The sequence below is a fragment of the Lytechinus pictus genome, chromosome 16, assembly GCF_037042905.1.
Source record: "Lytechinus pictus isolate F3 Inbred chromosome 16, Lp3.0, whole genome shotgun sequence".
Lineage (NCBI taxonomy): Eukaryota > Metazoa > Echinodermata > Echinoidea > Temnopleuroida > Toxopneustidae > Lytechinus > Lytechinus pictus.
The window spans coordinates 2,407,802-2,421,645 of NC_087260.1; the positions used below are offsets into that span (position 1 = coordinate 2,407,802).

The 13,844-nt window shown below is 36.1% G+C and overlaps 1 protein-coding gene across 1 annotated transcript; it reads left to right on the plus strand.

Moving 5' to 3' along the window:
- Positions 1 to 605: 605 nt before the first annotated feature.
- LOC129279179 (tyrosine-protein kinase HTK16-like) lies at positions 606 to 1,172 on the plus strand. Its single transcript, XM_054915282.2, has one exon. It carries the CDS (start codon positions 606 to 608, stop codon positions 1,170 to 1,172), a length of 567 nt encoding a protein of 188 aa, XP_054771257.2.
- Positions 1,173 to 13,844: the final 12,672 nt, after the last annotated feature.

A 13,844-nucleotide genomic window follows, 5' to 3' on the forward strand; every position in this document is an offset into this window, starting at 1 on the left:
TAAGCAGAAATAAACAAAATAAAAACAACCAAATAAATGAATAAAATAATAACGAAAGCATAAGTAATAAACACGTACACGTACGTCATGAATTAGGGGTGGCATGCTTTCCTATATTGAGATCGATAGGCGGATAGCTATAGTTTTTTTTTCCTTCCTCTCTCATTCTCAAACATTTAAGACAAAGAAAACCCCAATGATTTATTCCCTAAATTAAAATTGTAATTATATCTGTATGGAAATCTGAAATGGCAAATAAAAATGATTGTTTTCATTTCGGAAGACACCATAAGCAGGATGTCTTTTATTTTGTGAGCTTAGTTAGCAGTAGCGGAAGTCTTTTTGGTCGCTAAAGATGCTTGAGCAATAGAGTCCGAGTAAACATTTATCGCTAATGCGGAAATAACTCCACACATATTGTGCATGCAGTTTGTGTAGAATCGTATTTTCGTGAATGAAAGGGAAATCCATTTCATGTTTTGGTGAAATTCGTGATCATGGCTTGAACTGAAACGAATGACAGCGACTGTTATATGTTTGTAACGTACAGTAGGTCGTGTTAATTTTTGTTTTTTGGACCTAAGTTGTGTGCAAGTGCAGAAAAAATGGACACTATCGGCGGTGGATTCAGCCGGACTTCTCGGCCCCGCGGTACGGTGCAGGGACTGTTCACTCCCGAGGACGAGTACGGGGACCTGTACCCGGAAGTTAGCTCCATAAGGAAAGACTCGCCGCCGCTGCGAGAGATTCTTTCGAAGCGCGGTGCCTCCTTGTCGGAGTATCTCATCAGCGATGCGGCCGCAGCCAAAGATGAGGAAAAGGACCTCTTCTGGTTCCATGGCCGTATAACAAGGGACATAGCCGTACATATTCTACGGGACAATGGGTCGGGAGAGGGGACATTCTTGGTGCGAGAGAGCACAAGTCGGAGCGGAGATTATGTTGTCTCAATCATGCACAACGGGGCGCCGCAACATTTTCAGATTCAGTGCATGGGGGACTTTTATTATAAAATAGACAACGGGCCCCTGTTTCAGGGACTGGACCAACTCATAAACTATTATCGTCTGGGCTCTAATGGGCTCCCGACGAAACTCACTGTATTTTGCAAGGGGCTTACTCCACCTGCTTGCTCAAGACGATTTGGTCGGACAACACCGCTCCACAGGTAAGAAAATTCTCCAGTAAAGCGCGAAAGAAGGGCCTAGATGTCAACCTAACATTAAAAAGTAAAGTGAAACATACATGAATATAGCCTTACTGACAACAGGATGGGGAGGAAAAGGTGGCAGCGAGGGTGGGGGGCCAGGGAGCTGGCTGTCTGAGAATATTTTTTTTTTCTCTGTATAGGCTATAGCAGGGTTCGCATGTTTTAAATGCTGTATTTCAAAACATGGTAACACCTGTTTTTTCCCCCCAAAAAATGTGTTTAAAAAAACACAGCATATATAGAGTCTTGTTTTGTGTGTTGTTGATATACGTGGATGTGATTTCAGATTAATCATTGTTTTTTTTTTACTTTAATTTCTCAAGTGGAGTATTTTCTTCCTAACAGTCTAACTAATTAAATTAAAACTCTTTTCTTTATCCACACCCCTCTTCTCTTTCTTTCTTCTCCTTCATCCTCCCCTCCTCTGTCAAGTGTTTCAGTTTAAGCAACATACAATGTATATTAACAAATATAAAACTGGCATTTTACTCTTGAGGTACGTGTACACATGAAAGTGAAACTTTGCATTTACCTTACCTTCAAGCTTGTAAAGCCAAGATGCAGAACAAATGTGAGAAAACAAGCTTTTAGTCACCAAATAGTCAAATATAACTGGAACTCTCTCCCAGCTGAGGTCGTCGAAGCTCCCACACTAGACACCTTTAAAATCAGGCTAGACCGACACTAGAGAGACAGCCATTATGATTCCGAGTACTCTTAGATATAGATAGATATGTAAAGAAGTCAATTATCACCTGCTTGCCCCATTGCCCCCTTAAACTTATAACAAGGCTCGACATTAGCGGTGGCCCGGTGGCCCGGGGCCACCAGAAATTCACCTCGGGCAACCATTATTGAAAAAATATTAAGTTTTGGTGGCCCGAATCGGGCAACCAATAATTTTCAAAATAGCGCAATTTTTCTCCCCATTTTGCATGCATTTATCAACCTTCTACAGTTCAAATAGCAAGCCAGTTCGTCATGCGCCCTTTTTGTTGATCTACACACAAACACACACACAAAGTTGGACTACCGCTATAGCATTAAGTAGCTTTTATCCAGCCGGCCGCGCCGGCCGGCTGGCGTGAGCTTTGCATGCTTGAAGCAGCTGTGCTTTAGCAGCCTATTCAGACTCAGGGAGCTGCAATACGAAATGTTGCTGCTAAGAAATCTTCCACAGAACTGTGAAATCCAAGTCAAAGTCACATTTTACACCAATGAAATGACCTTCTACAGACCTTTTTGCTAAAATCTGGTGTATCCTGATTATTTGCAAGCATTAAAAAGAGGAATCATGACCTCTCTTATGACTCAAAAAGACCGATTTCCAAATGAAAATAATACACATAAAAACACATAGGTGAGTACATCACAGTCCCACGTGTGCATTTGTATGTATGTTGTTACTTGGTTTCTTTCGAAGCTGTGTCTTTTCCAGTCTTTTCTAGCCAAACATAAACAGACAGTTACTTTCTTTCTTGTTTATAAATGACTTCTTAACCCTAAAATGGCCGGGGGGGGGGGGGTTGAATCAACCCCCCCTCAACATTTTCTGCGATCATTCTGCCGCGCGAAATTTTTTGACCGCGCCACTCACAGAGTTTATACTTTTAAGTCTCACGAATCTTTTGAGACCAAATTTACGACGCCCGGGTACGCGGTTCCGAAATTACGCAACATTTTGTAAGTGCATGTCAGACCAAAAATTGTTCCAAAACGTGATTTTGTGTACAAAGTCAATGCAAATTGAGTTTTCTCATCTTATTCATAAAGATATGATTATTTTTACTTTAAACAGCTGAAAGCAATTGATTTTAGCATAATTATGCTTCAAAAAGGTTGTGCAATAAATCTGGTGAAAAAAACAAGGAAAAACAAAAGGTTGAAAAACAATGAAATACATAAGAAATTCATAAAACAATAAAATACATAAGAAATTGATTTCCAAACCAAAGTTTTTTTCAATTGCCATTGTTAAGAATGCTACACAGAATATTTTTACCAAAAATTAACATTCTAGGAGCTTTATTTAGTGAATTAGAGCAAAAAGTATGATTTACACATAAATTAGCATAATTAATTCATATAAAATAAAATCTCATTATTTTGGAAAATTTTACCATACAGCCTTGTAGATTACATCACACACTACCAGCGTGCAAATTTTTGCGGCGCTCGCGCTATCGGCGGCCAAGATCTCAGGGGGGGGGTTGAATCAACCCCCCCCCCCCCCCCCCCCGGCCACAGAACAGCCAAAAAAGCCCGGCCTGGTTAGGGTTAAACAACTCTTGAGAAAATAAATACTTTGGGAAGGCATTTCATTAATATGAAATGTGAATTTTTCCAACATTTTGGCAAATATAGGGAAGGAGTTTTCTCACACTTTTTTTTGCCGTTATAACTTATTATTTTCTTTCATTTTTTTTTACAGTGGTTAAACCATTTATACCCATTTATTCATTTTTAATGTTTTTCTTTATATTTTTCGGGCCACCAAACTTTCATATCGGGCCACCAAAAAAAATTAATTGAAGGTTTTGGTGGCCCGAACGGGCCACCACCAAAAAAAGTTAATGTGGAGCCTTGCTTATAATAATATTGGAGCATGATTAAAGCTGATAAGAACCTGGAATCTTCACTGCTGATACAGCATTCTTCCTGTATTTGTGGTAACGTAAGGTAAGGTAATAATTTCTGTTAAAAAATAAAAACAAAGGAAAAAAAAATTGCAGCATAAGATATAAAAAACAATAAAATACATGTACATTGGTAGAAAACATTTCTATAGACTATACTGATGTTTTTTATGTGCGTTTGATCAGAAAAATTACAATGGCAGTATAGGATTTTACTTGATGGAATGTACAGTGCGTATCAAAAAAGTTTGCACTGAGAAATATTCCTGTAAAATTGTATATTTGTAATAAAGGTAATAATTTCTGTAAAAAAATTAAAACAGAGGAAGAAAAAACACTGGAATGTACAGTGCGTATCAAAAGAAAAAGATAATCCTGTAAAATTGTACATTTTAATCCTGAAGCTTTTTCCACATTTGAACGTTGGTACAGTTCTCTTTTTACGAAATTGTCAAAAATCTGTCCGCTTGAGTGAGCATCACTTTTGAAAGATCGTGAAAAATGATTTGCGCGGAACTTGAAAATAGTTATATGAATAGAAGTAGACGCTAATCATGCAGAACACATGGACTTTAGCTAGGAAGATTGATTGAAGATATATCTTTTACCAATAATTTGTTTCCTTGCTCTAAACACTTCATAGAGCGCCATTGCGCCCCCTCCCCTCCCCACAAACCGAAGCCATTGTGATGATACAGCTGTAAGTTTACATGGAGCTGTGATTCACATGAATTGGCTTAGGTTTGATTTTCGTTTTGTTAATCATTGTCAAGCTTGGGAAAAGTGTAGAGAAACAAGTATTAAATGAAATTTATATTAAATGTTGTCTCACTATGATAAAAACTTAGTGAAAGAATGCTGAAGATGTCTGAAATAAACTTTTGTTTCCATTCAGTATGTATGTCCTCAGATCCAGCTGGCTCAAAAAGGTAAAGGTTGTGCTGTAATACCAAGGGTTAAAATGTTAATTTGGGTGGCAAAGTTGTTTAATACAAAATGTTTAAATGTACAGTGTAGGCCTATAGATCTGTTTTATTTCACTTTGCTAAAATGCAAAAGAAATGTACTGCATGGTCAGTTTGTTTTCGCCTTTTTTCCACAACACTGCATGAAAATGAGCATTTCTGCGCAAACCAATTTCTGCAAGCTTTACAATTTAAATGGACAGTGCTCACTCAATTGTAACATTCTGTCAATTTTTTAATTTTCATTTGATAAATGAGACCCGAACCCAATAATGTGAAGAAAAAAAATATCCCCATATTGTATATTTTTCAATTCCCAGGACTTTTTCAAAGTTTAAACTTTTTACTGATTCACACTGTATAGAGGTTCTATGGTAATTGATTTATTTTTTTAAAATGGCACCAATTTTTTTTTAGGCCTATCCTTTCTATTGACATGCATAAAAGCTATTCAAACTGCAACAATATTTACTAGATCACTGCATCATTTTCATTGAACAAGCAGACATTGCAATGAATGCATGCATTATTATTTGGATCAGATATTCAGTAAATATTTTAATACCTTACTATGCAAAATTCCTGTACATCATCATGTTTTACCAGGCAGGTGATCATTTAATTTGTTTTCTCCATTTGTCACTTTTATATCTCAGATATCAATATTCACAAATACCTTTCCTTTTGTCCCCTTTTCACGTTGGTATAAAAAAAAGTGGCTTACACTCTGAGCTCACAATAATTATTTGTTTAGATATCCGCATCCTGTTCGTGATTTCATATTTACCAAAAGGTGCCTAAAATGTCCAGTTTTGGCTTGCACAGTGAATTTTCATGTAAACCAAACAGTTCAGACTACCAATCATTTTTCATGACTTTTTGAATTACTTTTTCTAGACTCTCTGCATGTTTATACAGTATTGGAAGAGTAAAAATTCTTCTTATTATTATTTCTTCTTCTTCTTCTTCTTTCACTTCTTTTTCCTTCTTCTCTCTTCCTCTTCTTCTTTCTTCCTCTTCCTCTTCTTCTCCCTTCTTTTTTCTTTCTTTCTTCTTCCTTTTCTTCTTCTTCTTCTTTTGCCTCTTCTTCTTCTTTTTCCTCTTCTTCTTCTTTTTCCTCTTCTTCTTCTTCTTCTTCTTCTTCTTCTTCTTCTTCTTCTTCTTCTTCTTCTTCTCATCCTTCTCCTTCTTCTTCCTCTTCTCCTCCTGCTCCTCCTTCTTCTTATTCCTTATTCTCCTCATTCTACCTCTTTCCCTTTTCTTAATTTCTTCCTTCCTTATTTCCTTCTTTCCCTCCTTTCTTTCTAACTTTCTTTATTCCTTCATTCATTCCTTCCTGTTTTCTAAGTTCCCCTTTCTTTCTTTCTTCTCTCTCTCTCTTTCTTTCTTTCTATCTATCCAAAGTTTCTCTTTCTTTCCCTCTTTCTCTCCATCTTTCTAACTTTCTCTCAGTTTTCTTCCTTTCTTTCTTTCTTTCTTTCTTTCTTTCTTTCTTTCTTTCTTTCTTTCTTTCTTTCTTTCTTTCTTTCTTTCTTTCTTTCTTTCTTTCTTTCTTTCTTTCTTTCTTTCTTTCTTTCTTTCTTTCTTTCTTTCTTTCTTTCTTTCTTTCTTTCTTTCTTTCTTTCTTTCTTTCTTTCTTTCCCCCTTTCTCTTATTTCCCTTTTCTTTCCTCTTTCTCCCTTTTTTTTTTTCCAATCTAAAGATGGTCAGGTTCGAATGCATGAAGTACATGTACGTGTACGCTGTAGATAAACTGACCTGAACAATGAAAAAATGTATGTATGATGTATAATACATTCCTGTGATTTGGGAATTAAGTGTGAAAACTACAACAGGTACAGTGTCACACATGTGTAAACATGTCAGGCCGTACTCATTACGCTATCTAAAATAGTTTACTGGAAACAGATTCAGGAAAGATCGCTTTGCTAGCATTCCCACTTGATCACAAGAAAGTGGTTTTCAAAATCACTTCACGTAAAGCGATCCTGTTGCTATGGAAATGCTGTCAGTGGGGTGACACGTTTCGTGTGAAATTAAAAACTGCAGCGTAGGCATTCTACACCTGTCGTGAAGCGTATCGCGCTCAAAATGTGCGAAGATCGCTTCCCGAAGAATGGTTGTGTCCTCACGCTTAAACAAGTTTAACAAGGCAAAGCGATCTTGAAAACTACATCGTGAGGTGGTTTTCTGAACCGGTCTGGAAGATTGCTTCGACCGTTCTCACTACACGTTAAACTAGTTTCCAGTTTTCCACTAAACTAGTTTTAGGACAGTAGTGAGAACGGTGTCATGGATTACTTAAAGGAGAATGAAACTCTTGGAGCAAGTTAGCTTTTGTGAAAGCAGAAAAATCAAAGAATAAGATCAACAAAAGTTTGAGTAAAATAGGACTAGCAATAGAAGAGTTATGAGCATTTGAATGTCGAGATCACTAATGCTATGGAGATCCTCCCATTGGCAATGCGACCAAGATCTATGATGTCACAGATGAACAACTCTCCCCTTTTGGACACTGAAAATATACCCAAAACATCTCTTTTTGCTCATTCTAATCATATGACAAACGATTCATCAATGATATAATGGTGTGAAACCTCTGTACTTGTCCTCTCATAAAAAGAACACATCACCTTGTGATAGACTCTATAAAAGTGAGAATATAAGTGAAATAAGTACGAAAGTAATGAGGGAGTTGTACGTGTGTGACATCACAGATCTTGGTCGCATTGCCAATAGGAAGATCTACGTGGCATTAGTGATCTCAATATTCAAATGCTCATAACTTTCTTATTATTTATTCAATCTTCCTCAAACTTTCAACAATATGTTTCTTTGATTTTTCTCTTTGATATGGATTTAGCTGGTTTCAAGGGTTTCATTCTCCTTTAAGATCTGTTTAAAGTTGTAAGAGAGAGACCCCTGGATTGACCACATGTACACTGTACATGTATAATGCAAGAGGAACAAAAATTGTAGCTTTTATCTGGGGTCCACAGATAACTGGCTGACCCTCCTGAATTCCTGAATATTGTTAGAAGTTTAGATTAGTGCAAGTCTTTTTAACCCCTGCATGGAATTCTATACTCTTAAAGAAGTGTAATTTTAAAGGACGAGAGGCTCTCAAAAGAATACACTTGGCCTATTGATGTGTAAAAACAGGTATGGAATTATGTTTACCCACATGTAGTATGTTTATTTTGATTAATAAATAATTTGTTGGATTAAAAATTAAGAATTTAGCTAAATATCACTCATCCACTTTTACTTTCCCCCTCAATCTGTTCAAATCAACTCTATATTTCCCCTTGAATTATAAATCTTTCCCCAAGAAGAAGACATTTCTGTAAAAGTATCCCCGAGTCATCAAAGAATGTTGGATTGTGAATAGAGGAAATTGAGGATGCTTATGAGACAAGATCACCACTTATTCCTCATCTTTGCTAATAATAGCCCCCGCCAAATTTAGAAATGGAAATATTTTTAGAAGCACGTGCAATTGTAGAAATTACATATTTCCTTTTGGATGAACCAGAGTTGGGGGGCTTGACACCGTGTCCAAATGTCACTCATTAAAAGTGATCTTTTGGAAGTGAAAAGTGCAGAGATGATTAAGACGGATAGGATGACAATTTGAACACATTTTTTTCATTTTCTGTATCATCGGTAAGATATACAGCAATGACCTTTGATGGTAATATTATTACCAACACAAAAAAAATCTGATAAGGCCAATATTATAATCATGAATTATGAAGTGTGCTATAAACACTTTTCAAGTGTAAGTGTTTTTTTTGTTTTGTATTCTAGAGGAAATTGTTTCCTATCAAGTGGAAGAATATTGTCATTTTTATCAGCCACGGTCACGTTACCAACTTACCATTGATCACAGATTCGCAATCGTCACATGATTCCTGTTTCAATCTCTCTCACATAAAGTCCTTTATCTCTGCATCATTGAAGGGATACTTTGGGCTGGAGATATATCTAACTAAGTAGAGTAAAATTCAGAGCAAAATGCTGAAAATTTCATCAAAATCAGGTAACAAATAACAAAGCTATTGAATTTTAAAGATTTGCATTATTCCGGTGAAACAGTTCTAGGCATGTCTTCATGAATATTCATTAGGTGGGCTGATGATGTCACATCCCCACTTTTATTTTTCTTATGTTATCACATCCAATCATAATTGTTTCATTTTTTTCATAAATGTGTATTAAAGTGATGTGTCTCCATTATGATGAAGTAAGTTGCAGCAATAAATAACTAGTGCACTTATCAGTTGTCAGTCCAATTCTTTTAGTTCTTGGTAGAAGTTTTTTTTAATAAACCTAATTTCATATAATAAAATACAAAAAGTGGGGATACGACATCATCAGCCCACCTAATGAATAATCATGAAGACATGCCTAGAACTGTTTCACTGGAATAATGCAAATCTTTAAAATTCAATAACTTCATTATTTGTTATCCGATTTTGATGAAATTTTCAGCATTTTGCTCTGAATTTTACTCTTTTCATTGAAATACATGTATGAATATCTTCAGCCTGGCGCATCCCTTTAAACCCTCTCAAAATATTTAGATGGTAAAAAAAATCAATATCAATTATTGCTCTACTTTTCCAACAATCCATTTTTACATTGGACCCTTTTGCATTGATGGATTCTTTGTCAAAATCTGAATGGAATCGTTGAACCAAAATACTGTATCACCCTTTCTCATTCAATGTTATCATACATGTATCCCTCTCCTAATGGAGGCCCTTCAAACAATATCAGAAAGTTTGAATACAATTGAATTTCATGCTTGAGAAGTGGTTTATACTTTAAAAGAAAAAAATACTGTTAGTGATAGGGAGAAAATTACATGTACATGTACATGATTGTGACATTTTACAGTACCGGTATCCATAAATATCAGATTGTTTCTTCCACAATTTAACATATATTTCATGTAAGTGTGGAACAAAAAGACTAATTCTTCTTCAACGTACCATTGTTTTGATTTAGAACTTTTAATTGATGTCATTCACAAATTTCAAATTAGCTCACATGATGCAATGGATTCTTAATAGAGTTTGCCTGTATAATGGACATACATGTTCCTGTGACAAGCTTTCATAAAGTCGAGTTCAAAATCCTACCAATTATTAAAGAAATATCCACCTGATCTAAATAATCGGCTACACCACAATAGATCCTAAAAATAGACCAGGTAGCATGAAAATAGTCACAGACAGGTGGGGACTGATGATTTTATCCAAGGGCTTGTTTCGTCAAAAGATCTCAAGTGATTAAAGGTGGTTGCATTAGTGTTCATATGACAGGTTGGGATTCAACAAACTTATAATAGGAGAACAGTCAGTGGGTACATTTGTCATACCTTTCTGGGGTAGAATTAAGATTTCATAACATGTTACTGGGTACTTTGTGTTAGATGATATGAGTATGCATATTCAGACTGACTCGATCACCAGAATATTACCTATTCAGGGTAAAAATACTCTGCATAATTTCTACATTCACACCGACCTAAAGCAGACCCTTTGAGATGAATTCTCGATTTTATGCGTAGTATCCATGGTCTGAATAACAGGAGAGTTGCACGATTCAAAATCGCCAGTTCAGCAGTCCCCCAATACACATTCTCTCTACACAGTGTACTACCTTCACCCAATTTTGTTCAGTATGAATCTCCCATCCCTTGTCTCCTCAACCTCCTCCTTCATCACCCCAATCATCTCTTTACCCCCCCCCCCCTCCCCCACCCCCTCATCCTCCACATTCCATCTTCCTTCGCTCCCACTTGCCCCGCCCACCCCCCTCCTTCCCTTCTCCACCCCTTCCTCTCCCACCCTCCTTTCCTTCAACCCCTACCTGTCTTCTTTTTACCCCCCCTCAGCCTCATCCTCCCTTTCTCTACCCCCTCCCTTCACTCTCACTCACCCCTCTCTACTCATTTTCCCTTCCTTTCAACCCTTCTCATCCACCCATCCCCATACATTTTCCCCTCCTCCTCCAGCCTATCCCCACCCCGTTCCCTCTTCGCCCTCACTTATACCCATTTTCTTCATCTTACTTCCCCTTCCTCCATGCTCTGAAATATGAATTATTTCTTTGGAGATGATATGAATAGGCAATTTTCAGACTGTCAAGTATTATGCACCTTAACAGGGCAACGGTTATTTTGCCCCCCCCCCCTGGATCTGTTAATGTTAAGAATTTGTATTTTCAATTTGTATTGTATATATATGATTGTATTGATTGTATTTTGTTTTGTTTTATGTTATACAGGGCCCCCAAGTACAACAGTATTTGAAAACAGACAGGGCTATCATGTTCAAATAATTCTTAATAAATTGATAAATAGATAGATGAATAAATAAATAAATAAATAGATACATGTACATGTGTAGATAGATAGATAGGTAGGTACATGTAGGTAGGTAGGTAGGTAGGTAGGTAGATAGATAGATAGACCTGTAGGTATGTAGAAAGATAGATAGATAGATGTAGGTATGTAGATAGATAGATATATAGATAGATGTAGGTAGATAGATAAATAGAAAGATAGATAGATTTCATTTGCCCCCGGATGCCCTCTTGGATACTCCCTCCATCCCCTATCTATGCCCCCTCTATCGTAAATTATCCTGTACTGCAACATGGAGACAGTTGAACATAAAACCAATAGTACTTGGCTTAAATGTAAAGTCCACCCCAGAAAATTGTTGATTTGAATTGATAGAGAAAAATCAAACAAACATAACATTGCAAATTTCATCGAAATCGGATGTAAAATAAGAAAGTTATGACATTTTTAAGTTTCGCTTATTTTTCACAAAACAGTTAAATGCACAACTCAGTGATATGCAAATGAGAGAGTCGATAATGTCCATCACTCACTATTTCTTTTGTTTTTTATTGTTTGAATAATACAATATTTCAATTTTTACTGATTTGACAAGAAGGACCAACTTTAATAACTTAAAGGAGAATGAAACCCTTGAAACCAGCTGAATCCATATCGGAGAGAAAAATCAAAGAAACATATTGTTGAAAGTTTGAGGAAGATTGAATGAATAATAAGAAAGTTATGAGCATTTGAATGTCGAGATCACTAATGCCATGTAGATCCTCCCATTGGCAATGCGACCAAGATCTGTGATGTCACACACGTACAACTCCCTCATTACTTTAGTACTTATTTCACTTATATTCTCACTTTTATAGAGTCTATCACAAGGTGAGGTGTTCTCTTTATGAGAGGACAAGTACAGAGGTTTCACAACATTATATCATTGATGAATCATTTATCACATGATAAGAGTGAGCAAAAAGAGATGTTTTGGGGTATATTTTCAGTGTCCAAAAGGGGAGAGTTGTTCATCTGTGACATCATAGATCTTGGTCGCATTGCCAATATGAGGATCTCCATAGCATTAGTGATCTCGAGATTCAAATGCTCGTAACTCTTCTATTGCTAGTCCTATTTTACTCAAACTTTTGTTGATCTTATTCTTTGATTTTTCTGCTTTCACAAAAGCTAACTTGCTCCAAGAGTTTCATTCTCCTTTAACCATAAACTGTTAAAACAATGGTAATTCCACATGTTCAGGGAGAAATGAAACTTTGTTTCACTTGACAAGGAGGAGAAAATTAGAATATTTCATATAATAAAATGCAAAAGAAATAGTGAGTGGGTGACGTCATCAGTCTGCCAATTTGCATACCGACCAGGATGTGCATATAACTGTTTTGTGAAATTAAGCGACAGTTTAAAATGTCATAACTTTCTTATTTTACATCCGATTTTGATGAAATTTTCAGTATTTTGCTTGTTGGATTTTTCTCCTTTTTTTCAAATCAACTTTTGTTGGGGTGGACTTGTCCTTTAATTATACTCAATACTAATGTGAGCAAACTGTGTAACAAAATAAAATTTATATAAATAGAAAGAAAGTGAAACTCAGTAGTTACTGTACTAGTCTTGTAACCTACATTTCTCATACACAACCACTGTGGTGACTTGTAATGAATTACATGTATATTTTTCTTCTGTTTTGTTGGTTTTATAGAATTACAGATTTTATATGATATCTATAGATCCTTGTCATTTGATTGGTTGTTGATATTGATCATTCAGCCCATTTTACAATGACGTCATCATCCTTAAATAAATAGATACATGTACATGTGTAGATAGATAGATGGATGGATGGATGGATGGATGGATGGATGGATGGATGGATGGATGGATGGATGGATGGATGGATGGATGGATGGATGGATGGATGGATGGATGGATGGATGGATGGATGGATGGATGGATGGATGGATGGATGGATGGATGGATGGATGGATGGATGGATGGATGGATGGATGGATGGATGGATGGATGGATGGATGGATGGATGGATGGATGGATGGATGGATGGATGGATGGATGGAGATAGATAGATAGATAGATACTATAGATAGATAGATAGATAGATAGATAGATAGATAGATAGATAGATAGATAGATAGATAGATAGATAGATAGATAGATAGATAGATAGATAGATAGATAGATAGATAGATAGATAGATAGATAGATAGATAGATAGATAGATAGATAGATGTAGATGGATGGATAGATAAGTAAATAAATCCTTCATTTGCCTCCGGATGCCCTCTTGGATACTCCCTCCATCCCCCATCTATGCCCCCTCTATCGTAAAAAATCCTGTACTGCAACATGGAGACAGTTGAACATAAAACCAATAGTACTTGACTTAATTATACTTAATACTAATGTGAGCAAACTGTGTAACAAAATAAAATTTATATATAGAAAGAAAGTGAAACTCAGTAATTACTGTACTAGTCTTGTAACCTACATTTCTCATGTAACAACCACTGTGGTGACTTGTAAATTGTAATGAATTACATGTATATTTTTTTTCTGTTTTGTTGGTTTTATAGAATGACAGATTTTATATGACATCTATAGATCCTTGTCATTTGATTGGTTGTTGATATCGATCA

What these genes read in the sequence shown, in the direction of transcription:
- LOC129279179 (XM_054915282.2), top strand. Translation starts at nt 606, where the DNA reads ATGGACACTATCGGCGGTGGATTCAGCCGGACTTCTCGGCCCCGCGGT.